The following is a 26,500-nucleotide window of genomic DNA, read 5'->3' on the forward strand; positions in this document are numbered from 1 at the left end:
TTCTTCGATAATAAATTTCTATGATATAAACCACGAACGGATGTAAAGTTTTATAACTCCGTAGGAAGTTATAAATCTTCGCGAGATGGTGTAATGAAGGATGATTCGAGATCGAGGAAGGAGATGCTATTTTACGATCTTTTTACGACGTTCTACTCTCTCTCTCTCTCTCTCTCTCTTTCTCTCTCTCTCTCTCTCTCTCTCTCTCTCATTTTCTATCTCTATATCTGTTTTTCTGGATAATGGGAAGGAGTTGGGTACCGGAGAGAGACGATTACTTCGGTGGAAACCAGCAGCGAGATTCCTCGTACGCGATCGTTGCAGTAAACAAAGTTGACCTTCCGTGAGGCCAGTGCACTGCGTTGGACCATCATATTTGCAATTCCTCGATTTCTCTTGCAATAACCTCTTGGTATATTTGCCACGTACTTAGTTGCAAAACGTACGTACATAATTAAATTGTGTACGGATGGAGCACGAATTTAGGGGGGGGGGGGAAATGAAAAAAAAAAAAAAGAAAAAATAAAGGAAAAATAAAATTATCACGACGTTCAACTTAAACTCACGTGCGTTTCCTTATCATTTTAACCATTGAACTTTCTTCCTCCGTTCTGTGTATATACGCCGATAAAACGTTACGTAATTTTCTCGTCAAATTATATCTATAATTTAGTCACGATCAAGTTCTCTGCAATGGCTGACATTTTGCGTTCCATTTATCAGCATTACTGATAAAATTAGTCTTGTTTAATCGTAATAATATATATAAATGAGTTTAAATAATGTTATTAGTTTGATAAGTCTCGTAAACTTTCTTCTCCATTTGATTTTATTGTTTTATTTTTTTTTTGTTTCGTAACTGATATACTTTAGTAATTTCTTTCATGTACACGAGTTACTTTAATTAGAGAAAAAGGATCGAAATAACTTGTGTCCAAGGATGTCGTCCAACTTACTTCTCTTTAACTTTTTCGCTAAGAGATACCTTCTTCTTCTTTTTTTTTTTTTGTTTTTTTTTGTTTTTTTTTTTTTGTTTTTTTGTTTTTTTGTCTTCTTTTCTTTTCTTTTCTGGACCTACGAATTCTTACAGAAGATGCTCTGAATTCTTGTTCTCTCGAAAGTTCTTGCCGTTCGAAATTCTCGAAGCTTTTGTCGAAATACTTCGGTAAATGTTCTTCTCTCTGGTGTACCTTATAATAACTTTCACCTTTTGTTTTATACTATTTTATTAAGGCTCTCATGGGATGATACTCGCTATAAATACGAAAGTAAATAACAATGATAGATCTTGATTTTCTTTCGGTCGACATAAAGAAAATCATTTTCTTTAGAACAATATTTAAGACAATTATCATTTTTTCGAATAAATATTTAACAAAATAGTTGTACGGTTTTGTATCTGAAATTGGACTTATAATAAACTTAATGGGTTAATGATGAATGTGATCGAATAGAAAATCAAATTGAGTTATATTTTGAATTTTATCGTAATATTTTATGTTGGGAATAGCAAGTACGTATATAACCACGGAATATAACATCGATGTAAAAGGGGGCCGGTCGAAACGGTGGAAGTAACGCGCCTAACGCCGAAGATAAATTCTCTTTCTCTTTCTCTCACTTGAATAGAACTTCCGCTTTTCTGGAAAATTGATTTCCATTCCGGATCAACGACTCGTGAATCGCATTAATAACGTCACACCGTACACATCGGCTACCTTCTCGAAATTGCATTATTCGCACATGGATACACACACACTCTCTTTCTCTCTCTCTCTCTCTCTCTTTCTTTTTTTCTCTCTCTTTCTCTCTTTTTCTCTCACTCTTTCTTTCTTCTTAGAATTTCGTTTGGCCGTATACCTACTGTCGGAAACATAGGAAGGGATCGTTTCGTTCTTCTCTTTGCAACAGGTATCTCTTTCGTTTGATTCGAGAGATTTGTTATCCCGTAAATTCATTCGATATTGTTTGCCTACTTTTTCATTGTTGTTTTTAAATATCATACTACGTACACCGATAAGAAAATATTTCGAGCTCTATGATTCGTTATATTTCTTCATACGTATAATAAACTCGAGAAATAAATGTTTAAAAATGGATTGATTACGTGGACAGTTCGATTTAATATCAAAAAGTTATCCACGTCATGCTATACACGTGTATCCTCTTTTAATCTATAAATATACGAACCCATATATCATACGCACTTATGTTTGTTCTGTACGCCTACGTGCGGTGCTCGGATTCGCTTTTAAAAATATTCAAAATGTTTCTCATAAAAAAACGAGCACGATCGACAAAGTCGATTCTTTGGTTACTCTTTATTTTTTACTTTTTTATCTTTCTTTCTTTCTTTCTTTCTTTCTTTTTTTCTTTTTTTTTTTTTTTCTTTTTTTCACATTTATCTTCCCATTCGTTTTGAACAGTCGTTAGAGATTTTCGAAATTTACTTTTTATTTTGGGCATTAAAACGCAAGCTCTCACGAAGATTCCACAATTGAAATTGCGAGGAGGGTAAATAAGAAAATCGTAGAACTCTTCGAAAGGGATTCGGTAGGTCGGTCACGTTCCTCCCTTTCCGTGCGAAATGGAGAATCGTTCATTGTGACCTCCATTATCTCCGACATCCAGTAAAGTGCGAACACGAAGAGCTACGAGAGTTAAGTTTCGTTTAAGCGAGGAACGAAACGAGCGAAAGGATATCGAGGAGTTGCTTTCCTTTTTCTTCTTTGTTTCTTTTCTTTTTTTTCTGTTTCTTTTTTTTTTCGTTTTCCTTTTTTCTTTTTATTTTATTTTTTTTTTTTTTACATTTCTTTTTAACGCCACTACGAAAAAGAGAATACGCTTCGCGCGTACGTTTCTCATTGTAGGTAATTCGAAATTCGAGATGCATTCAGCCGTTAACTTTGTATATCGTAAATCGAAAATTCATTGCATAAAGCCTTTCGTAAAATACCAGGCAAATGCTTCCTTTGAAAATCAAATCTCTTAGAGTACGTAGATGTTACGCACGAGTCGGTATTCGCCGTTAGAGAGAAAATTGTCGATAATTCTTGGAAAGTTTGATCCTACCTTTACTATCTTTGACTCAAAGATCTCATAGAAACGAACACGTTATCTAAGAATTCGTGGAACTCGTAATGTCATTTTAAATTTCCTGATGCTTACCTACGATACTATTCCTCAAAAGATCTTGAATTTGAATTTAAACTTTGATCTATCCAATTTCCTTATCGCCACACACAAGTTTATATGCGTTTCCTATCATGTCGTCGTTTATCTATTTTTATATTTTGTTCGGGATATATTATATACTTACATTATTGCAACATGAGAAGCGTTAAACGTTCCTCACGTCTTCTTTTCAAATTCTCTTACCCTTCTAATAACATGACGCAATCTCGTAAAGCTAGGAAACTGAAACGCGTTCATGTCGGGTCCTCGTCACGCTCGCTTTAAAAATTTCCAAGCTACGTGGAATTTTTAATGAATCCTAACGAGCTCGCTGTAATTCTTTTTTCTTTTCTTTTTTCTTCTTCTTTTTTTTTTTTATTTTTTGCGCGCGCACGCGGATCAAGCTCGAGCGTTCTTAATTATTTCTTTTTTCCTTTCCCTTTTTTTTTTTTCTTCTCTTAAAGCGATAAATCGTGAAAAATTTCATTCACTTTTCCATAATTCTATCGAGAAGAAACAATTCGCTTATTGGTTCTATATTAATATTTATAACTTTGAGAATTAAAAGATGGAGGAAGATAGAGAGAAAGAGAAAGAGAGAGAGAAAATTCAAAAGTATATTTATCTTTTCATTTCCGCGATTAAAAAAAAAAAAAACGTGAACAATTTTCTTTCAAACTGCACTTTAGCTAGTCGCGTTGACGTATAAAATGTATTTTGAAGCTTTCATCGAGATCGGTGTCCTTTGATCTCGACATGTATCATAGAAAATTGATAACCGTTTCATGATAAATTCGACGAAAAAAAAAATATACACACATATATATATATATATATATATATATATATATATATATATATATATATATTTATATATACGTAGAAATAAATAATTTGGTCAACAAGAAGAGATGAATCGTTAAGCTTTATTTCAAATTTTACTATCGATATTTCTAACAATCTTTTTCAAACTTTATTCTCAAGAATTTTTATAATTTATTCGAGCGAGCCTTTGTTATATATCTTTTTCAATCGTTCGCGTTTTCATTAGTCGTACTAATTTAACGATCGACCGAGATTGTCGTCTATAATTGTCGAGAGATCGGCTTTCGAGTTCCACCGATTAAGCCAAAACTATATCCTAAACTGTGTACCGTATGCAAACGATTCGAGAACTTCTAAATCGGGTTGACTATTTTAGATAATAGGCGATCTATTATCGCATGAAACAATCTGAATCTGTGATATATAGATATGCCAAAATATTCTACCAATCGATATTCGAAGGAATGCTTTACACTAGATTCATGAATAACATTGTAATCGTCGTTAGGATCGATCGTGTTTGGACTTTACGAGGATCGATATTTTCGTTTCGGAATTGCCGATGTACGCTGTTTGCATTATGATGCTATATATATATATATATATATATATATATATATATATATATATATATATATATATAGCATATGTATACGTAACCATGCAAGGAACATCCTCGGAAATCTGCCGATTATGGTCAACCGGACAAGCCGAAGCTCATTCCTGTTGTTGGCGCCGCGTCGAATTAACGAGTTTATTTAATTCTTGTCGCCACCACCGTTCCCAGTATTAATTTTGACGGCACGAATGCAAATTACTTCGTTTGCAGTAGTCGTCACGCTTTCACTATACACTCGCGCACGCATACTTTGCTTTAAACGTGCGTGTTACGCATACCAACCCTTACATCAAATACACGAAGCTCATATCTAACTTCAACGATGAATAAAAACAAAAGATCTCTATGAGTTAATATTTCTTCTTGAAATTGAATATATTTTTTAATATATTATTCACAATAATTATTCCGTCAAAATAAAGAGATATTTTTATTTGTATTCCGTTTAACGTTTAATGGTTAATTGAAAATAATGAACGGAATATTTCGTTTTCTATAACGGTATTTCTATTTTATGCGAATCAATTTTCACAGAATTTATTCGCCCACAGATGCACGAAACGCGTACACGTACTTAGCAAAAATAGAATGGCGCCACTCGACGCGTTCTTTTGTCTCACCATTTTCGTTTCTCCCATTTTCTTCTTTTTCTCTATCTCTGTCCATCTTTCTCTCTCTCTCTCTCTCTCTCTCTCTCTCTCTCTTCCTCTCTCTTTCTCTCTCTTTCTCTCTCCTTCTCTCTCGAAGTTATCGTACCGACGATTTTTCAAAACGGTCTGCCGTGCCATCTGAATATTTATGAAAGTCGACGATGCACGCGTGCATGTCGCGTACACGTTGCATCGAGCTTGGACGAATACAGAGAAAGGACGGGAAAGAAAGATAAAAAGAGGACGAGCGAATTGTATCCTGGGGCAGAGCAAATCCACAGGCAACAGAAATTCTCGTTGTCGACGCGTCTCGTTGTGTCGCTTATTGTATTCGAAAACCGCGCCAAAAGTGACATGTGATATCGAGATATCGAAAACGATTGCACCCACAACGAGCTACGAACTTTTCTCTCTCTCTCTCTCTCTCTCTCTCTCTCTCTCTCTCTCTCTCTTTCTCATTCTCTTTTTCTTCTTTTTAACCGCACAACATTTCCTTCTTCCGAACGTACTGTGAATTTTAAATAATCCGAACAAAGGCGAGAAAGATTCGATATTGCGAAAAGATCGGCGAAACAAGAACTTCTCTTTATATATATATATATATATATATATATATATATATATATATATATATAAAATTCTTAAATATTATGTACGTTCATTTCTTTTAATGAATATAACATTGAATAAATATTTTCAATGAATCAATTTGATGATGTTTACGTTTGATAATAACAATTTGCATATTGTGCCGCGATTAAAATTAATTTTCTCCCTTTATTTGCGTTACGTTAAATCTACAAGAGAAAAAAAACTTTACATATAAAATAGGACGATGCGATGGATGCTTTCTGCATTTTAGATTTTTCCTTCCAACGAGGTTTCCCGAGGGTACATTTCGATCACTAAAGCGCACTATCACTTGAAGCGGTTCATTCAAAGCAAGCTCAAAACGAATGGGATCGTTTGGTTTCATAATTAAAATCTGTCTGTAGTCGGTGCACGTTCGAAATTCGACTTTATCTTCTCGTTTTAAATACACCGCAATAAAATCGTTATCATTATGTGCTAAAATAATGAATCTTGTAATTAAAATAGTATTGCATTTTTCTACAAGATATTTTCAATTTTTTGCTATAATTAAATCTTTTTTCACATACTATTACGAATAATGGAAAAATATTATTGCAACCTAAAGATTTCTTTTTGAAGGAAATTTTACGAATAAATTTGTATCGATTGATCGATATAAAATAGTAGTATTCATTGGTATAACGAGTGTGGAATTTACTGCCTCGGATCTATGGGGAAACAAATTATTTATCGTATTAAGATGTGATTTTAAATGGACAGTCGCAATATGTCGAACGATTTATAGATTCGATTTATGGATTCGACGATCTCGTTTCGATTTAAATCAACATTTAAAAGTACAATCGATCGACGAGCAAGAGTAAAGAATTAATCGGATAAAATGATCGTAATTTACGGTTTGTAACTTTAATCTTTATCGGATTTGTCGGTACGAATTCTAATACGGTTTATGTCAAAGCTTCTTTATTGTTTGAGTGAAATGAACGACTTTATGAGCAAATATGAACTTCACTCAGTCAACTAAATATCGTGTCGTTCACTTTTCATCGGATTTTTGTCGAATGCATGGCAACAAGAGGACCGAAGGGATTTTATACATTTTTTAGCCATGTATTTTTAGAAACTTTTACTTTTTGTAAGTTTTCGTCCCAGTTACATTCGGACGATACTTTAAAAGTTCGCTACGATATTTTCGACAGTTTTTTCGACGAAAAGTAAAAGGAAAAGAGAAAGGAAAAAAAAACCAAAATTAGAATATCCGAAAGGAAAGAAAGAAAAGAAGAACAGTGGAAAATGTAAAAAAGAAACAAAAAAACCGTCGGATCGTTCAAGATTTTCTTGACATTAATGTCATTTGACGTGTTGCGTCCGACAAATAAACGAAGTTAAGTAATACTTGCAACGCGAACTATTCATCTTGAGGTTTTTTTTTATTGTTTCTGAAAGTCACTGAAACGACGAAAGTGCCTCTGCCAGGGACAAGTTGAAAGAGTTAGAGTGAGAAAGAGAGATGGAATTTATTGCACCAGAAACAACCGGTATTTCACTCTCCGTGAATTTTCCTTATCGCTATGCGCATGACCGAGTTTTCCAAGATTCGCAAGTAGCAGCTAATCTCTGACGAAAATAGTTTTAACTGTTTATAACATGCTATTTACATGAGTAAATGATATACGTTCTCTCCTTGGCAGTAAGAATGTTCTTCTAACTAATGAATATTATTTCATTTGTTGAAATAGTAATAATTAAACGTGAAACAATTATAGAAGTAAAATATAAAAGTAAAATATACGATCTATAAAATATAATTATATATGTATAGTATTGAATGAGATGCATTTTCTTTGGACGTTAAAGAAGGGAAATAATTAACAAGAAAGTTAAATCCTCAGCGAGAGCAACCGTGTGTTTCTATGAGAAAAGAAGAAAGTTTTCTTTGGGGAAATGAGATGAAAGTACTGTGAAGAGGAAAGGGTGGGGGGCGTAGGGACGAATAATTATTATTCTCTCGTGTAGTAACTTAAAGAAAGCTTTCGATGATCGCCCAAAGCGAATTGAAATGAAACGTATTTTATATATTTTAAGAAAAGCATTCCCCGTACAAAATTGGATCTCATCAAAGGCTTGTATATTTTTTTTTCGTTTCTTTTTGTCTTGTTTTTTTTTTTTTTTTCTTTTTCTTCAATGGTTTTAGTATCTCGACTCGAACGAAAAGAGCGATCGACTTCTATGAACGTCCAAAGGTTTGATCGTTGTCCTTTTTCTTCTCGCCCTTCGTCTCTTACTAAGTTCAATATTTATTCGCGAAAGGTCCGTTCATTGTTTCCGAGAGAATTGAGGAAACCAGTCAACTTTTCCTTTGGTGGCCGCATCAAAATTGGAATCGTCAGAGATTTTAATTTTCGTTCGAACTTCCTTTTTCTTCGGCATTCGGCTTTTCCTCGTCGATTAAATCGCGTTTCCTTTCTTTTTCTCTTTCTATTTGTATAAATAACCATCTCATTTTTCTTTAATAATTCCCAGAATAAAATTCTAAGAATATAGATATCGATAAACTCGAACATATTTTTTATAAATATAATTCTATCCAATAAAGAATTTTACGAAAAAATATTTTAATAAAAGTATTCAAGTAATGTCATGTATTCGATTAATAATATCAATGGTATGAGTTTGTCGTAGCGAATGATTGTACTTTTATGTTTATTTGTTTTTCGATAAAAATCAGCGATCATAATAAAGATCGTAATATCGAATACTATTGATTCTAATGAAATTTGATATGACGTTAAGAGACCCCGATATATTTTCTATTAATATTCTTTGACCATCGTACACAATGATTTTGAAAAGTAACCTTGATGGATCACATCCATCTAGTCGAATGACGATATCCATTAATAGCAAAGGTGCCATGTAATAAGGTTGTAACAGGAAGACCTTGAAATTGTAATTAAGCCAAAGATGGTAGTTCGATCGTACGTCCAAATGTATCATGATAATTCAGTGATACGATGAAGCAATAATGAATAAAGGTTATGTATTTAAATTTCACATTGGAATGAAGGACACGAATCTAGTTTTTAAAAGCTAACACTTTGAAGACCCGATAGGCAATCAGGATGCAAGGTACCGTGACAATGACCAGTTGGGTAAACCGAGTAGTGTGCTGGTTTGGAAACTCGAATGCGATATACATACCTATGTAAACAGTTTACACTCCAAGTAACTTTGGGTAGGGCTTGGATTATTCGAGCTAACCGACTTGAACTCTTGTTTGATAAATTTACTGTTTAATAAACTAATAATTGAGATTCTAAATGTTTATGTAATCCTGTTAAAGGTACAATCAAATAAAGTAGTCTCTACATTAATCAGTATTTTATTTGAAAATCTTTCATTAATGATAAATATAATAATTTTATGAATCAATATAACGTGTTTCATGATTACGTAATTATGAATTCCGTATTTTTTTTCTTTTTTTTGATTCGATTCACCATGTCAGATTTGATTCGATGAAGAAAAGACTTTTTACGATAATGGATAGAAATCATAGGGGAGAAAAAATATGTGCGTGTGGATAATAGCTTTGCAGGGAATAATACTTGTGTTTGTGTTCGTGTGCGCACATCCATTTCTGCAGTAACTTTCTAAATTATGACCGGCAATTTGTTTGCCGTTCTGGCAGCTCGAGTCGCTGTTTTCCCATGAATTGGCCTGCGGTTTTGTGCGGATTAATCGGCCGGTACGTCCGGATAAACGGTTAATTATACGTGCGACATCGAAGCTAGTCAGATAGGAAGCTTGGAGATATAAAAGAAAGATAGATAGATAGAAAGAGAGAGAGAGAGAATATGGAACTATATACATGTATATATGTACATATATATAGCAAAACGATAATCATGATTAATATTTCGACGTAAAGTTTCTGGATATACGATAACAATTGGAATTTAATCGTTTTGAAAATTTTATTCGTTTATTACATTTTTTTTCTTTTTTTTTTTTTTTTTTGTTCTTTTTCTTCCTCAATCAAACTTTGATCATACACTAATAAAAAAATTTCTTTGTTTGTAGGCATGCGATTATTTGGGAATCAGCAAAGAATGCGACTATTTCGGATTAAAGTATCAGAACGCAAAAGGCGAAGAACTCTGGTTGAATTTGAGAAATCCTATAGAAAGGCAGACCGGTGGAGGCGTGGTGCCTTTAAGATTCGCTCTCAGGGTTAAGTTTTGGGTGCCACCTCACCTGTTGCTACAAGAAGCTACCAGGTAAGAAATTCTCTTTGGACTCTCTTCGTACTCTTTTTTTTTTTTATAATCTATGCTTACCTCACTGACTTATAGAATCGTTTCAATTTTTTGTGATCAATTGCTGCTTTTTAAAAATGTTTGTGAATGAATTAACTATATATATATATATATATATATATTTATATAAATATATAAAAACTTTAAATTTCGCAAATATAAGAATATTTTATGAAATCACAGTTATTAAGACCGTTCGTTAAATTTCATTCGAAGCATATATATTTTAGATAATAATATATTTAAAAAAAAAAAAAAAAAAAAAAAAAAAAAAAAAAAAAAAAAACGCAAGAAAATATCCAATATTACTTGAGATCGAGTGTATATCATAAAAAGAATGATATATATTATACCGAAAATAAATGTAACCACGTGGAGGTTACTGTTTCTGAAGATCCACGGTAACTCTGTTCTTTTATATTACTATATTATGGTTACTTAAAAATCAAAGCAAAAATTAAATTCCGGAATAACGTGCCATTTACAATTAGCGAAAATTCAGATCTCAACACTAAATGCAAACGGGTTAGGCTTGGCTGATCGATAGTTCAACCATCCAACACCGGAAGCTTCAGTCATTATTAAGTACGATCAGTCGTGATTTCGCGATTTTGCAAATTACTTTGGGATCTATGGTTGGACTTAATCGCGCCTATGGATACCTGTGTCCGTGGCCACTAATACGAGTGTTCTATTTATCTTATCCACGTGGGAGAAAGAATCTTCTTTCTATATATAATGCGAAACGATTCGAAAAACTCCATCTTATAAAAATCTAAATCGATGTGAGTCGTAATTTCCTCGACGATAAATGGATCCAATCTCAAAAAAGAAAAAAAGGATTCTTAGAAAGATTCAACCTGGAAGAAGAAGGAGAAAAGAAAAAAAAAAATCTCACCCAATCATAAAAGTCCCTTTTTAATAAAGTCTCACCCAACTATAAAAGTTTCTTTTTTAGTGAAGTTCCCTCCAAGAATATTTTCGGAAAGAATAATAAATCGAGATAGTATAATAGAACGCGTGCGAGCATGTAAAAAGATAGAAACTGATAACGAGAAATTGGCATCTTGAATATCGTCGTATCAAGCAAAAAGAAATGAAATCGAGGTTGATTTAAAAGAGGTGATCCGCTTAAAAGTTCAAACGAAGATCCTTACGAAAATAGTTAGTCTCATCACGTGGAAATAACTGTTAAGTAATGCACGATTTAACGATGACGTCTACTTGTATATAATTATTCTTTTAAAATTGAGACAAATTGCAATCGCATTTAATGTCTTTTGAAAGAAAGCACGAAAAATCGATAGTATAGCAAGATCTATTAGTCTAATCGAAAAGTAGAAAAGAACTGTTCGGCATTTCATCTAATTGAAAGGTTTTATATTCTCTCTGGTATCAAACTTTAAATCACATTGTGTGCGTGTATTCAAGACGATTGTTTTTTAAATCAATAGTATAACGAGATCTATTTATTTAATCGAAAAGTAAAAAATAATCATTTTACTACCGATTAATTACATAATTACTATCAACTTTTATTTCACATTGATTTCATGAGAGAATTTCATTAATGTAATTATGTTCATGATATATATAATATTTAACTTCTTCTATTTATTCCCCTTATCATTATTATTATTATAATGATACGAAGTGGACCTAGTCTTAAAAAAGAAATTTTAAAGTGATTTTCTTTGTAAAAGAAAAAAAAAAAAAAAAGAAAAAATAGCATGATTCTTTTCCAAAGAAAATTTAAGTCTTTTTTTTTCGAAAGTTCTGATAATCCATCTGTTCGTGTAAACGTTCCTCTTTAAAACGAGACCTTGTTCATTTAAATTATCGAAGAATTATGTCCAGATTCATTGCTGGCGTAAATTATTATAAAACCAGGGATGATAAACAGGTTTAAGTTGGAAAATTGCACTGAGTAAATTTCTTCCTGACGCAATTTGAAGATGGGCCACTCTGCTCTAGTCACCGCTCAACTTCATTTCAATATTATAAGCTGACTCTCGGCAAACAATATTTCAACTCAACTGATCTTAAATGAATATCAAGGATGTTATATCTTAAGAGACTTCGTTCTAAAAGTATAACGTTATTCACGGCATACGTTGATATTCTCTTCTAAGGAATACCTTCTTATTCTTGAAGAAAAAGGTAAGAAAAAATGCTAAAGATTACCCTACTTTCTGGTTGTCGGCATAAGAAGAAAGACGACGGCGAGCATAAACGAAATAGAAAATCCCGCCTCGGAGAATGCATGGCTTTGTTTGAAGTTCTGATTGGCTCGTTACGTGGAAACCCGCGAGATGCAAAGTATACGTCCGTGTTACGAAGCTTCGTTCCGCTTTATTTTCGTAATCCGCAAAGGACGTACTCTCTCTCTTTCTCTCTCTTTCTCTTTCTCTTTCTATCTTTATTCGTGCGAACGTCCGCACTCGTACAGCGATACAAGAAAGTTAAAAAACGAGAGAAAAGATACGATCAAAGTAAAGTTGGATTTTAGTACTCTGTAAAATCGTTTTCTATCCAAATAACGTTGAATACTTTCCCTACGAAGGACTCTCGTGCAATCAGAATTCCTGGAAGATCGATCGATCTTCGATCGAAAGAGAGAAAGAGAAAAAGAGATTCGCGTTGCAAGCACGTACGAAATTGCATACTAGAATTGCCAAAATGCACTGATTGCACTTGGTAATATTATCCTTGAATATATTTTCACGGCTCGGAATTAGGTATATATATATATATATATATATATATATATACATATACACATTTTTATAAAATATATACTCATTTATTTACATAAATTCAATGCTTGCAGAAAAAAAGAAAGTATTCACAATTGCGGTGAATGTATATAGGAAATAGTAATGTAAACGTAACACGGTAGCTTCGGTACAGTTCTAATTTACAGCAGCTTATTTGTTTGCTAGCTAACCCCTGACACTCTTTAATCTCCTATGAGCCACCCTCTTATGAGTAACCAGAGAGGCCGAACTTTTACCTCCTGTATTTCGAAATTCTCCCTCGTTTTCATAACAAATATTAATTATTTACTTGTTTCAAACTCTATCAAAATTTTAGAAATTGTTACTACAGAATTATAGAATAAATATCTCATTTATTCTCTCTTTCTTTCACGGTTATTCTCTCGCTCAAAATAACGTAATACGTTATTATACGCTCATAATTACATGATACGGACTTCGACATTATTTCGTATTTTCTCTCTTATTTCTTTGAACGATACGTCCATTTAAATCTTGGGATTTTATATATATATATATATATATTTGATCAGTCTGTACTAATTAGTGTTTATTTTTGGCTTTATCACGTAAAAGAAGAGTTAAAGAGAAGGGACACGCGTTTTTTACTGTCGTCGTTTAAAAACATGGACACGATGCTTTGAAAGAAAAATACCCTTGATTACGATGAGAGACAAAGAGAGGTAATTTACTAATGGCTTTCGAAACAAAGAGCGACGCTATCGGCTTTGTTGCTTGGGTAAATGAGGACAAATGGTTACGGAATTCCGCAAGGCCGTAAAGAATCCACACGTTGGATTTATCGCGTCGTCGTGAGAAAGAGTTCTCGCCTAACCTACCTATGTAATACCTACGTACATATATATATATATATTTTTTTTTGTCCTAGACTTCTTTTATATTTGTAGTGTTTCCTTTTTGTTTGTTTTATGTAAATGTACTTGCTTGTCATCGTTAAAAATATAATCTCTCGTTCCTTGTAGTTTACCCAATGATACACCGTTTGTATGATAAAGGAGAGAAAAAGAAGTTAAGATAATGTAAGACAACCGTGTAGAAACTTCCACGGTAAACGTGGGTCGATTTTCCATGCAAGCCAAAATCGAATATTTCATCGATGCTTTCTCGCACGATTTCTTTGCTCATGACAAAGAAGAAAATCAACGATGCAAGTCGCACACGCCAGCGAAGTTTCCCAAACAATCGTCGTAATTAAGCGCAGCGCAATCAGGTCGCCAGTTTAATTAATTGCAACGCGGTGGCTAGGAAGTACTTTAGGGTCGGAGATTTCAACAGATCGATTCGTAATTCCAATTTAATCGTGGTTTGCCTGGTTTTGCTCTTTCTCTTTCTCTCTCTCTCTCTCTCTCTCTTTCTCTCTCTCTCTCTCTCTCTCCTTTACATATAAGTACTCCAGTCTAAATGTTTCAGAGAGCAACGTATATGAAATTATTCCAGATCTTAGATACTTAGAACTCAACCATCTAATTCTTTTTATTGGATGGTTTGATTATAACCGAGTAGTAAGAAAAATTTATTACAATGGTCGTTTCGATTATCATCCATAAAACATTTTACATTTTTTTATGATAAAAAAATAAAAAGAAAAAAAAAAATAAAAGCGAAAGAGAAACGCCAGAAGCTATGCCATCCCGCATAATAAAATTTTTCCGTAACACATTCCGTAAATCATTTTCCAACGAATTTTACGTATGCATGGGTTTATGTCTACGTATGTACTCGAATATCGGTAAGCTTTTAATGGTTCTCAGCAAATGTGGCTATAATTATTTATCGTTTCTATTTACGAGATGAAAAAGAATCTACGTATGTGTTTCCGTCTTTTTTTTTTTTTTTTTTTTTTAATAAATGCATGCATTATTATTAATTTGAAAATTTATGGATTATAATGATGGACAGATTTACGTTAATGTAAACGAGGTTTCGTAACGTTAAAAAAAAAAAAAAAAAAAAAAAAAAGAAAAACTAACTTAATTAACAATCGGATTTTTATTAGAAGAGTTGGTTTCTTGCGTTTCTTACCATAACCTCGAGGCAATGAAGTTACATACGAGCTGTTTCTTTTTTTAGAAGGAATATTCTCTCGTTACTTCTTTAATTTCTTTCATATATTTTTTCAGTAATTTTCTAAAAGAAAAATATAAATATTTTATGTACCTTAAATGTTCTCATAAAATCGTATAATATTTTAATTAATGTTCTTTTTTTTTTCCTTTTTCATCGAAAAAGATTCAATAATTGAAGTTAGAAATAAATCTCTTATATTACATTTTATGATACAACACGTATAACATTAATGAGTTTTCTCGAGAGATCAAAAATCTTGGGCGCAATTAATAGAACGAAGAGAATAAAGAAGAAGAAGAAAAGCAATTTGGAAACCTGAAGAAGGAACCTCATTCCAATTTGCTTGGTGTTCGTTCTTTTAAAGCTCGTAATGCCGTTCTGGAACGGCATTACACTGAAGTCGTCGTTATGTACGAGCCGCACGTATGTACGTTCACCTTTAACCACGAGGAAAAGCAAGGCGGGTCTCTTGCAGACACTTCCAGTGGGCGCACCGATTAATCTCTAACGAATTTATGGCTTTACGGCGTTGCGCTGTTTTCCGCCTTTACTCGCGTTTCCTTCGTTACCTCGGCTGCGATCTCGCTCTCCTGCAAAGTCAGAGATGTGTATATGTGTGTGAAAGAGAAAGAGAGAGAAAGAGAGAGAGAGAGAGAGAGAGAGAGAGAAAGAGAGAGAGAGAGAGAGAACACTAGCCATACGACAGTGCAAAATTAATCTGACGCAAACCAGATTTAATTGCTCAACGCTGCCTCACAGAGGATTTGAATCTTCCACCAAAGGAGGCTTGCTCGAGAGATGAAGGAGTGTTAAGAGATCTTACTAGGATGATATAGTATATTGGGAAATTAATAACTTTCTCTTATGAGAAAGAGAGAGTGAGAAAGAGCTTCTTGCAAATTATATATATATATTGAACGATCTTCTACGTGCAATATCAACCAAGATAAAAAAAAATATGACAGAATTTTATGAGTCCAGATAGGATAATATTTAATAACATTTTTCCTGTTGATAAATTTTAAGGATCTTTATCTTCGGTATATTGTCAAAATGAAAATAATTCCTAGTAATGATTAAATATAGATAATATCCAATTGAATACAATCGGAGTTCGCGAATCGATGATGAAATTTTAGCGAATGACAAATTGCGCATTTTGCTTTCAATATTATATCTTGATTAATAACGTAGAGTAAAGGATCGATGAATGTCATTAAAAGTTACTCGCTCGAGTGCTTTTGGAAGCAGGATGTGAAATTAATAGAGCCACTATGAGGCACACTATTCTATCGGCCATACATCGGTATTCAATCGCCACGATAGAATTTCATTAGATCAGAAATATTGCTCGCGATCCATCGTAGCCGTTATAACGTCCTCAGAAAAATATTTATGTCACGTTTCTGGTATGCGATTTCAATGAGGAAAAAAGAGTGATAGAGAGAGAGGGGGGGAGAGAGAGAAAGAGAAAAAAAGAGAGAGAAAGAGAGGGAAAGAGAGAGTCCTTGTTTAATCGATTTTTCCAATGCATTTATTTCCCTCAAAATGTCTTAACATTTTTCCAAGAAAATAATAACTTTATGTCGATAGATTTCGATCCGTTGAAATAAGACTCGTCGATCAATTTTAAAAAGAATCTTTCCTCGCAGGAAAAATATATTTCTTGGCCGTATTAAATCTAGACGAAGGAAAGATCTAAGCCGAGGTCGAAGAGAAAATATTTTATCAGAAAACACCTTCCGGCGTATAGCAAATATATCCGATAACCGCGTTGATTCTTTGGGATACTTTAATCAAACCGAACACGGATTATTAAGAAAAAAAAAAAAAAAAAAAAAAAAAAAAAAGTAAGAAAGAAAGAAAAATAAGTAAGACGATTCGATCCTAAAAGAAACAATGGAGAATAAAGGTTTTGACAAAAAAAAAAAAGAAAAAAAAAAAAAAAGAAACGATGACGAAGTAGTAGATAAAGCTACATATGTATGTAGACGTAAAAGAAAAACGTTCGGAGCTTGAAATCGAAAACAAATATTAGGGAGAAGAAATATGAGCCGAAGGATAGAGAGACATGGAGAATAGGAGACACGTGAAACCAAAAAGAAAGATAGGATCGTGGCGGAGGAGAGCTAAAGGAAAAGGGATGGAGTAACTTGGCCAGAGTTGGTAGCTTCGGGCATATAAATCAGCTGTTATTACAATGGTATCGTCGTCGAACGGAGAATTCTCCGCCTCATTCCGCAGATATTGGATTTAACTGAAGTATTTCGCTGTTTCCGATTTCCCAGTCTGCGATTTCCGCGGTGAGAATCGCTTCGATAGCGCGAAACGTCCTAACTTTTCCTTGTAAAGTCGTCTCTATACTTCCGTGACAATATTTGAATGATTAAAGGACAGGAAAGCGTTTCTCTGATCTCTATAGGAAACCTTAGTCGGTTTCTACTATTTGTCAAATCGCGATATTGAAATTGCTTCGAAAATTTGTAACTATGAAACTTTGACGATGTTTAACTATAAAAACATTTTACTTATTATTACTTACTTATTATTTAAAGATATGTTCACTTTGTTATTGTATTTGAACATTGTCTGACGTAATCTCTGTTGAATACCATAGAACTGTTTGCGAACTATTGTGAATTATTAGCATGGAGGATCAGTAAGTTATTGTTACCAGTAAATAACGATCCTCATAAATCGTATAAATTCAAAGCTAAGTCTATAGGATGCTTTTAAAATAGAAAGTAAAATCGCTTCCAATTCAGTTTCCCAATTCAGTAAGTACTTACTTACTTACTTACTTTGTACACCTTGTCTCATTGTTCTTTCTAATCTCACTACCGGAAAGCATCGCTTGCTCGTGAACGTTCAGAAATTTTACCTAGACTTTCGTATAAAGTACCAATGAAAAGAATGCTGTAGAGCATTCATTAGCGTAGTCCGGCATAATTCAAAGTTAGCCGGTCGCGAATGATCCTTCTCTGGGAGCGGCTTACTCGCCAAATCCGAAAAAAAGCGTAGACTTCTTTATCTATTTTTTTGAATCTCACTATATATTATGTCTTGTTAGAGTCTTCCTTCATACAATTTTAAATCATTCATTGAAAGATTCATTGAAAAAAGGTAAAGAAATAGGATATATACATATATATATATATATATAAAAAGATTTTCAATAAATTTTCTTTCGTCGTACCGTTTGCCTGTTTTCTTTGAATTTGTTTACTTTTTCATCGTGAACAAACAACAATGATCTTGATTTTGAATATATTCTGAATTATCTCTATTGCGGGATATTCGATTAATTAAAATTGTTATTATCGTGAAAAATTATGAAAAAAAGCTAATTCAGATAATTTCAGAGATCAAGCGGATCGATCTTCTACTGTGAAAATTATGCCTCATCGAGGGTCTATTGTTTTTCGTATGTGTTGGAAAATTGAAAAACGAATTATGCGCTTCGATGATAGGATGGAAAACTTAATGATATAAAATTTACAAAGTTCAATCGTAATTAACATTTGTTTTTATTATCTTAGTAGAAATGCAAAAAAAGACATTTCGTGAAATAAAATATGAATTTTCTTCTGTATCGTATGTTTTATTTTTTTTTCAATCCTCTTATTATATTAGAATCACAAACTGTTATAACTGCAATGCGAAACAAGGAAATTTAAGGAGAAAATTACAGCACCGACCGTGAATAGGATAATATAAGTAATTCATTGTTACTGCTTCGTGACGGTAACGCTTTTGAACTTTGAACCGAGCCAGACTCATAGACGGCAGATTCATCGTCCTCCTTACAAGAACGCAGACACCAACGATACCGAAGAAGAAAAGGAATTCGAAAGGGATCCGTGAGTCAACGAATAGTCTCTCGGTTCACTCTTAACTTATACTCCGAGCAAAGCTTAAAATCCTCCAGCACGTTCATAAATTTCTTTCAAGGAAACTTCCCTCGATTCAAGATATTTTTCAGTTGTTTAAAATAATCCTGAAATATTAGGATTTCTTTTAAAAAGGATCAGATATTTTATTTAAAAGCATTTTAATATTTCATAAACGAGATGTACCAATTTAAAAGTATAATCCACAATTGATAATTCATCATCGAAATATAATTCACAATTGATAAATTCGAATATCATCAATTATTATTGTATTTATATTTGTTAAAATAATATCTATATTTCTCATGTGAAAAACAAGAATATCCTTTGGAAAAACTAAGCGTGTAGATGAAATTGAGTTATCACGGTAAACTTCGTTCACTCTATTGGTAATCGGATTTCAAATAAAATTTGAATTCGAAACGTAACAGGGCTTTGGCGTGGTTTTGCCATGGTTTCTCTCCTTGAGTCTTAATTCTTCAACCCTCTCATAAAGTTTCCATATCAAGAGGAAAAGTGAAGGAGGTATTAACCTCAAGAGTACCTTTAAATACCCGTCAAGTCAATTAGAATTTTTTGCTTCTTTCTTTTTTCGAAGACAAGTACTCTCTCTCTTATTTTAAAATCCCAATGCGACTTTACTCGGATTTTCTTTCTTTTAATCCTTTCTTCCATAATCACATACACACACACACACACACACATATATATATATATATATATATACAATTTATATATTGAATATACAAAAATCACTCTATCTTTTAATCTCGAAAACAGATTTTTGAAAATGACTCGACGAAATGAACCTTATATAGCGATATAAAGCCAATAAAAGCATCGGGAGATGTCTTTTCTCGGGAGAAAATTCTTTCTTCGAAAAGATATGATTATCGTCGATGTGGAAGGAGAAACGTAATTGATTTCCAAAATTAATTAGTTACCAAACGAATATACGTAAGAACAAGGAGGTATTCTCTTATTCGTGAAAATCAAGAGGTTATTTGAACACATAGGTGCGATTCTGATTTTCCACTCATTCACCTGTAACGACATTCTTTCACGAAATGGAGTTTATCGATCTTTCAAAAATGGAGACCGAGAATATAAAGAACGACCTTGTGAACGATTTCGTATTCTTAGAAATTTTTTCTAAATGTTTATGGGGAAAAAAAAAATAAATAAATAAATAAATCAAAGAAAAAAGAGATTGATAAATATTTTTTGCCTCTTTGTAAAACGAGAAAATTTAATTTGATTTTTCCTCATCTGGGATACGGAAAATATTAAACGTGCTGTTAATATTTATTTCGAAAAATTTCGGAATTTCTTTATTTTTATTTTTTATTTAATTTAATTTTATTTAATTTAAAATTTATTTATTTATCTTCTTTTATTAATTTATTTATTTTTTTTTTTTTTCTTTTCTTTTCTTCAAAGAAGACGAACTCCATGAAAGTCGTCAGTGCAAAAAAAGAAAAAAAAAAAAAAATGAAAATTACGCTCTCGGTTACATTGGACAAAGATGAAAGAGGGTAACACGATGAAACATTTTACGCGGCGCGCCCGGAAATTCAGCTTTCCGGATTTCGTTTGGCTTCCGCGGCCGCGATACGCGTCGTAATCCGAGTGGCATTGCGGGTCACTCGCGTCAAAACATTTCGTAAAACTTTCCTCGTCCTCGTCTAGAGTCGCAATTTTTTTCGTTCTTTCTTTCTCTCTCTCTCCCTCCCTCTCTCTCTCTCTCTCTCTCTCTCTCTCTCTCTCTCTCTGTCCTTTCGCTTTTTTATGATTTTAATTTAGAAAGTCCTTTCGAGTTCTATCTCGACCCACCTTGCAAAATTAAAACGGATCCAGGGCAATTATCTTTTACGAGATCGAACTTAATCTCGCTATGGAAATTAATTTTGTAATTTTCATATCCAAACTTCTTCCTCTCCGCCTCCTTTTTCTCTCTCCTTTTTCCTTAACGAGTTTTAGACGCGACATACTTATTTTCTGGGTCAGAGGTATAGCCAGTGTTTCTCTAACCGAGCAAGAAATATCCCTCTCAGCAGTTTTATCGCTCGACTTAATGAAAAATGAGAGCATTGTGTAATATAATCAATAATAATCATTTTTATCGAGTAGAGAAAGAATACCGAAGTGAATATTTGTAGTTTATTTGTGTATATGTACGTGTGCGAGAGAGAGAGAGAGAGAGGGAGAGAGAGAGAGAGAGAGAGAGAGAGAGAGAGAGAAACAGAGGGAGAGAGAATAATGTGCGTTAATTAACAGCTAGAGGATTGCCTATTAATTTACAGGCAGACGGTCATTCGCATACCAAGAAACATTTGAAACTGCTGACGTTACAATGGTTTCGCACCGAATAGGATCTTTATTCGGTAATTTAACGTTCACTAAGCTAATCACTGAGCTCCGTCTTAAGCACGTCGTCATGTCGATATAATGTTGCTCGTATAATCGACGCTAAAAAGGAAAGTTCAATGAGAATTTCCAAGCTTCATCGATTTGCAAGCTCAAGGGAACCTTTTATGTATTTAAGGAACGATCCAGTACTTTTAATTGAGCGATATTTCATTTCGAAGAAGAAGTTTGCCATTAATTACGAGTTCGTTCTTGTGTGAATACTTTTGGTTTGAAAATTTTCATTAGTGTCGTTATGCGGTTTAATTGAAAATAAATTTGCTTTTTCTTTTTCGATTGTTTGTTTTTTCTTTCTCTCTTTTTTTCTCTCTTTTTTCTTTTCTTTTCTTTTTCTTTCTTCTTCCTCTTTTAACTTATTACATTTGAACCGATCATTTTTAAGAAATGCTATATCAATATTGGGATAATGGAATATAAAGTTGAAATTTTATCGTATTCTGAAATCATTCAATTTCTGTGATGATCAAAAATAAAGAGTAAGACGACATAGCAGGATAGAAGGTTTGGGTTTACTGCGGTAAAACTGATCAGGCTCGTAATTCCCGGTATTGGCTAGTTCCTCGAGTTTAATTTCGACTTTCGAAGTCCGACATCGTAACCACGACGAGTTAAGCCGGAATAATAACGTTAGTTTCCAATTGGTCTACCCTTGAGAATGAATATTTCAATTTTCTTAAGTTAGGTTAATTTTATTAAAGAAAAAGTACCATGACGAAACCCATTTCAAAATGTTTTATACATCATCTTTTTTTTTTTCTTTTTTTTTTTTTTTCTTTATTTCCTATTACTTCCATTAATGGTTAATGGAAAGCATCTTTAAAGAGAAGCATACTGTCAAAAATAAAAAGAATAGAAGTTTTTGTAGCATCGAAAAATTAGTCTTTCTTTGGACTTTATTTTTAAAAAGACACGGATCCTTACAGCTTTAAAAGAAAAGAACTAGTACTGAATGGTACGTGCAATACTTAGCTGGTTTCATTTGAGAGGAAAAATACGAAATGGCTTTAGTACCTGGAAAATATTTTTTACAGCACGTTAAAAGTAGTTCACCGAAAGAAAAGAACAAAACAAAAAAAAAAAAGAAAAGAAAAGAAAAGGAAAAAAGAAAGAAAAAGAAACAAAAATTGCCTCACCTATACACGAAAAATTGCAATTGTTTGCAACTTTTACAACGAAGTAGAATACTTCGGCTGTTATTTTAAAATATTTACCTTGAAAAATATGCTTTCGCAAAAGGCAGCAATAATTATACCTCTTAATCCATTATATTATTCAAGTTTATGCTTGGCAGGAAAATCGGTTTTAAAATTCAACATGTAAGTAGTAATTAAATCTAACATAGAAAATTCATTGGCTTAACTACGTAAGAGAAAACGTTTCAGTCTTTTAACAAAATATTTAATTTCCCGAGTAACGCTGTCGTTTCCAGGCTTGATTTCGCTGGTCGGTCACGCTCGACAAAATCGAAAACCGTCACGCCTGTTGGCTCGTTGAACGACTTTCGCGAATAAACATTCGTCTCGGATCGAATGGTAAAATTTTACAGGCGACGAATACACAAAGGACCAACGGTACACGTCGAATCAACGAACGACGAATGACGAACAACGAACGAACGAACGAACGAACGAACGAACGAACGAACGAACGAACGAACGAACGAATGTTGAGTTTAAACGTAGTTCGGATCAAGTGCACCGGAAATAATACGTAGGACCGTCCGGATTTTCCTGGTGTTCCCTTTTCATTTAAAAAACAAAAAAAAAAAAAGTTACTGTACGAAAAGTCCCTTTGAAAATAGCTCGTATATACTGCACGCTTCGTCGATCCAATTTCCGTCTCTTTTCCACTACGTTCTCACTGTTAATACGAACGGTTTTAGAGAAAATGGTTATTTTCGTGACATCAACGTGACACGAGCATACCCATGAAAAGTAATATAAATATATACAACGTTCGAAATTTTATTAGATTATTCTTTTCAAGAAAAAAAAAAAAAAAAAAAAAAAAAAAAAAAAAGAAGAAAAAGAAAAAAAATACTTTCTGACAACATGTAAGAATAACTGAATAAAAATTCGTCGATATTCGTTATCTGTCAAATTATGTCTATTTAAGCAATATCTGTAAGTTCTTATAAAAAAAAATGAAGATCTTAACGAACTTCTTCAGGTAAGCCTCCAGACACTATTAAAAGGTTAAAATCAATTCAATAGATTCTTTTCTTTTTCTTTTTTTTCTTTTTTCATTTTTTTTTTTTTTTTTTAAAGAATATTCTTATAAGAAATTAAAACAAAATTTTTAACTTGTTCAGAACTTCCATTCTCTTCATTAAGATACTCTAATAACTTCGAAAAGTCTTTCCAACATTCTTTACCACTTTGGTCTGATAAATTATGATAAAACATTATTAAAAATTACAAAGTTTTTCGATTTTTTTTTTTTTCTACGAACTTAACAGAAATATGTATTTTAAATTTATTTAAAGAATTAAGGAACATGTCAATCACGAAAATATATTGGCCTTTTTTTTGTCTTTCCTTTTGTTAAATTCTACCTTTTGCGTTTCATTACTTATTTATACTTCTTGCATGTATATCTATATGATTACGTAATGAACGCGCGCGCGCACACACACACACACACACACACACACACACACACACACACACACACCTACACACGGTTTCCCATGAAATCTAACATGTCGCAAAATTAGCCAAGTTAAGAAGAGCGATGAGAAGTTTGAGGAAAGGAGTATACCATCCTCCTTTACCTTCCTTCGCTTAGATTGAGAAGCCATTAATCTCGATCTTTAGTAATAACCAAATCCATCTTAATAGATAGTCTGAAATGCATCCGTACCGTAGCGAATAAGGAATAGAGAGATCTTGACCTAAATTTCTCGTATGTCCGAGAACTTGGAAAACTTTATACGATAGTTTAGCTGCTAACGAGGAAACGAAGGATAGATAATTAATTAGAACAAGAAGAATAATGTTCCACCGTAAGGATGAAGAGAAATGTTATCAAAGGGAACGAAAGATAAGGTTCGAAAGCGATCGAAGTTAGAGGCGATTAATTTCGATTCCGTCTGTAATTATTTATCAAAAGGGAGATTTGGAAATAGATGGAGGATCTGGAGGAAAACGAAAATTGCCCTTACGTGATAATTGGATAATCAAGCTTTCGACAAAAATGACACGATTTCGAATAATAGAGCTCCCAGTATACACGTGGACACGTATAAGCAATTAAAGGAGCTTTTAAGATGTCGTTAATTAGGAAAAAATTCTGTTCCTTTCGTAGAGAAACGGAAGGTCAAGTGTCCTTGCGTTACTTTCAGAATAATTCACGTGTAATGAGAGGAACTTGACGAACAGAATCTCGACTACTTTTTTCTTCGTTGTAAGACAAAAAAACAAGAAAAAGAAAAAGGAAAAAAAGAAAAAGAAAAAGAAAAGGGAAAGAAAAACCAACGGAGATTTTTCATTTCGCAAATTTGCCCTCCATCTTTTTTCTACCTTTTATTTCATCCATTTAATTCGACGCACTCTACGTACGAGAAATTAATTCGTGCACGTCCATTTGTAATTTGAAAAACAAATTGCGACAATTTGGAATGCAAAGAAGAGAGACGAATATGAATAGCGAAAGTTGAAATATCGTTAAACGACAATGATAATTCTAATTAAATTGTATTTTCAGAATGGTACGAAGTCAAATCGTACCATCATAGAAAATTCATTTCGCTGGGGACATGGTCGTATTTTTGACGATAAATGTGAACAATTCGTTTACTTTCCGTCCTTCTATGTATTTTGTTTGTTTGTTCTGTTCTATTTTTTTTTCTTTTTCTTCTTTTCTTTTTTTTTTTTGTTGTTGTTTTCTTTCTCTTTTATTATTTTTTTTCTTTCTTTTTTTCTCTTTTTGTTTTTTCTTCTTTGTTCTTTTTTCGTCTTTTCGTTTAGTTTTACAAGTTGAACTTTGCTGCTGCACTCATATCCGTTGACAATTTTGTACGAGCTTTCAACGAGTGTCCGCGCAAATATATCCCATTAACGCACCACCGGTCTTCTATTTTAAGCGACGGCTCGAGCGTGTAACTTGTAAGCGCTTTTCACGTGGCACAAATTACCGCGCGCAGGCATACTCGACTCGTTGTTGTTGCGATATATTCTCGAGATTTAGTCAGCGCGCTGTCCAACGCGTCGCTTTTCACTAACGCGCGTTACGACAACAAGAACGCCAACGTCATTCGTGTCATACTTCTCGGACTCCCAGAAATGTACATGCATCCAAGCATACATACATATATACCTATATATATATATATATATATATATATATATATATATATCCTATATGTATATATATGTGCATGTATATGCATAGATACATAACGGAAGTAAATTCCCATCTTCCGCACCATCGAAATTACGTTTCTCTTGTTTGGAGTTTTGGAATTTTGCTAAGAGGCATTTCGAATTCTCTTAGAAGTGAATGTTAAACGTTTCGGAATGAATATGTAACATCATCGTTTTATCTTTTATTCGATAAAAAAAAAAAAAAAAAAAAAAAAAAAAATAAGAGAAATCCATTAGGATCAAATTCAAAATTATTCCCTCTAGTTCTAAGATTGAAACTTTCCCGATAATTCACGATATAGAACGATGTATACTGGATATACGATTTAATTGAATTTCGATCAGAAAACGATCGGAAGTGAGTTGCAATCGAAAGGAAAAATAGCGAAGAAACTCTTTCCATCACCAAAATTCCAACGTCAAGGGAGAGAGTTAGAAGAAGCGAAGGAGAGGAGGATTAAGACCGCGTCGATCTTGTTCGAAGACCGCTTCGACCCAGTTTCGCGTCGATATCAATTAATTTCTCGGTGCTAGCGGGTCATCGCTGGCGGCGGGCCTTTCAGATTAAACGCACAGAGAAATATATCACGGTCCGATTCATCTCCCTCCCTCCCTCTCTCTCTCTCTCTCTCTCTCTCTCTCTCTCTCTTTCTCTTTTCTTTTTCTTCTTCTTTCTTTCCTTTTTCTCTTTTTTTCTTTTACTTTCATCAAACATATCATGCTACGTATATATCGATATATGCATATGATAAATCCTATCTCACGAATAT

At 33.2% G+C, this 26,500-nt stretch overlaps 1 protein-coding gene across 1 annotated transcript in view; it reads left to right on the top strand.

Moving 5' to 3' along the window:
• The window catches only part of LOC124428253 (E3 ubiquitin-protein ligase MYLIP), a 118,272-nt gene that overhangs the window by 86,855 nt on the left and 4,917 nt on the right, over positions 1 to 26,500 (top strand). Inside the window, exon 2 of the mRNA XM_046972144.1 lies at positions 9,946 to 10,142. Within this exon, the coding sequence (XP_046828100.1) occupies positions 9,946 to 10,142 (197 nt within the window). The remainder of the gene's footprint in view (positions 1 to 9,945; positions 10,143 to 26,500) is intronic.

This window comes from Vespa crabro, chromosome 11, assembly GCF_910589235.1.
Source record: "Vespa crabro chromosome 11, iyVesCrab1.2, whole genome shotgun sequence".
NCBI lineage: Eukaryota > Metazoa > Arthropoda > Insecta > Hymenoptera > Vespidae > Vespa > Vespa crabro.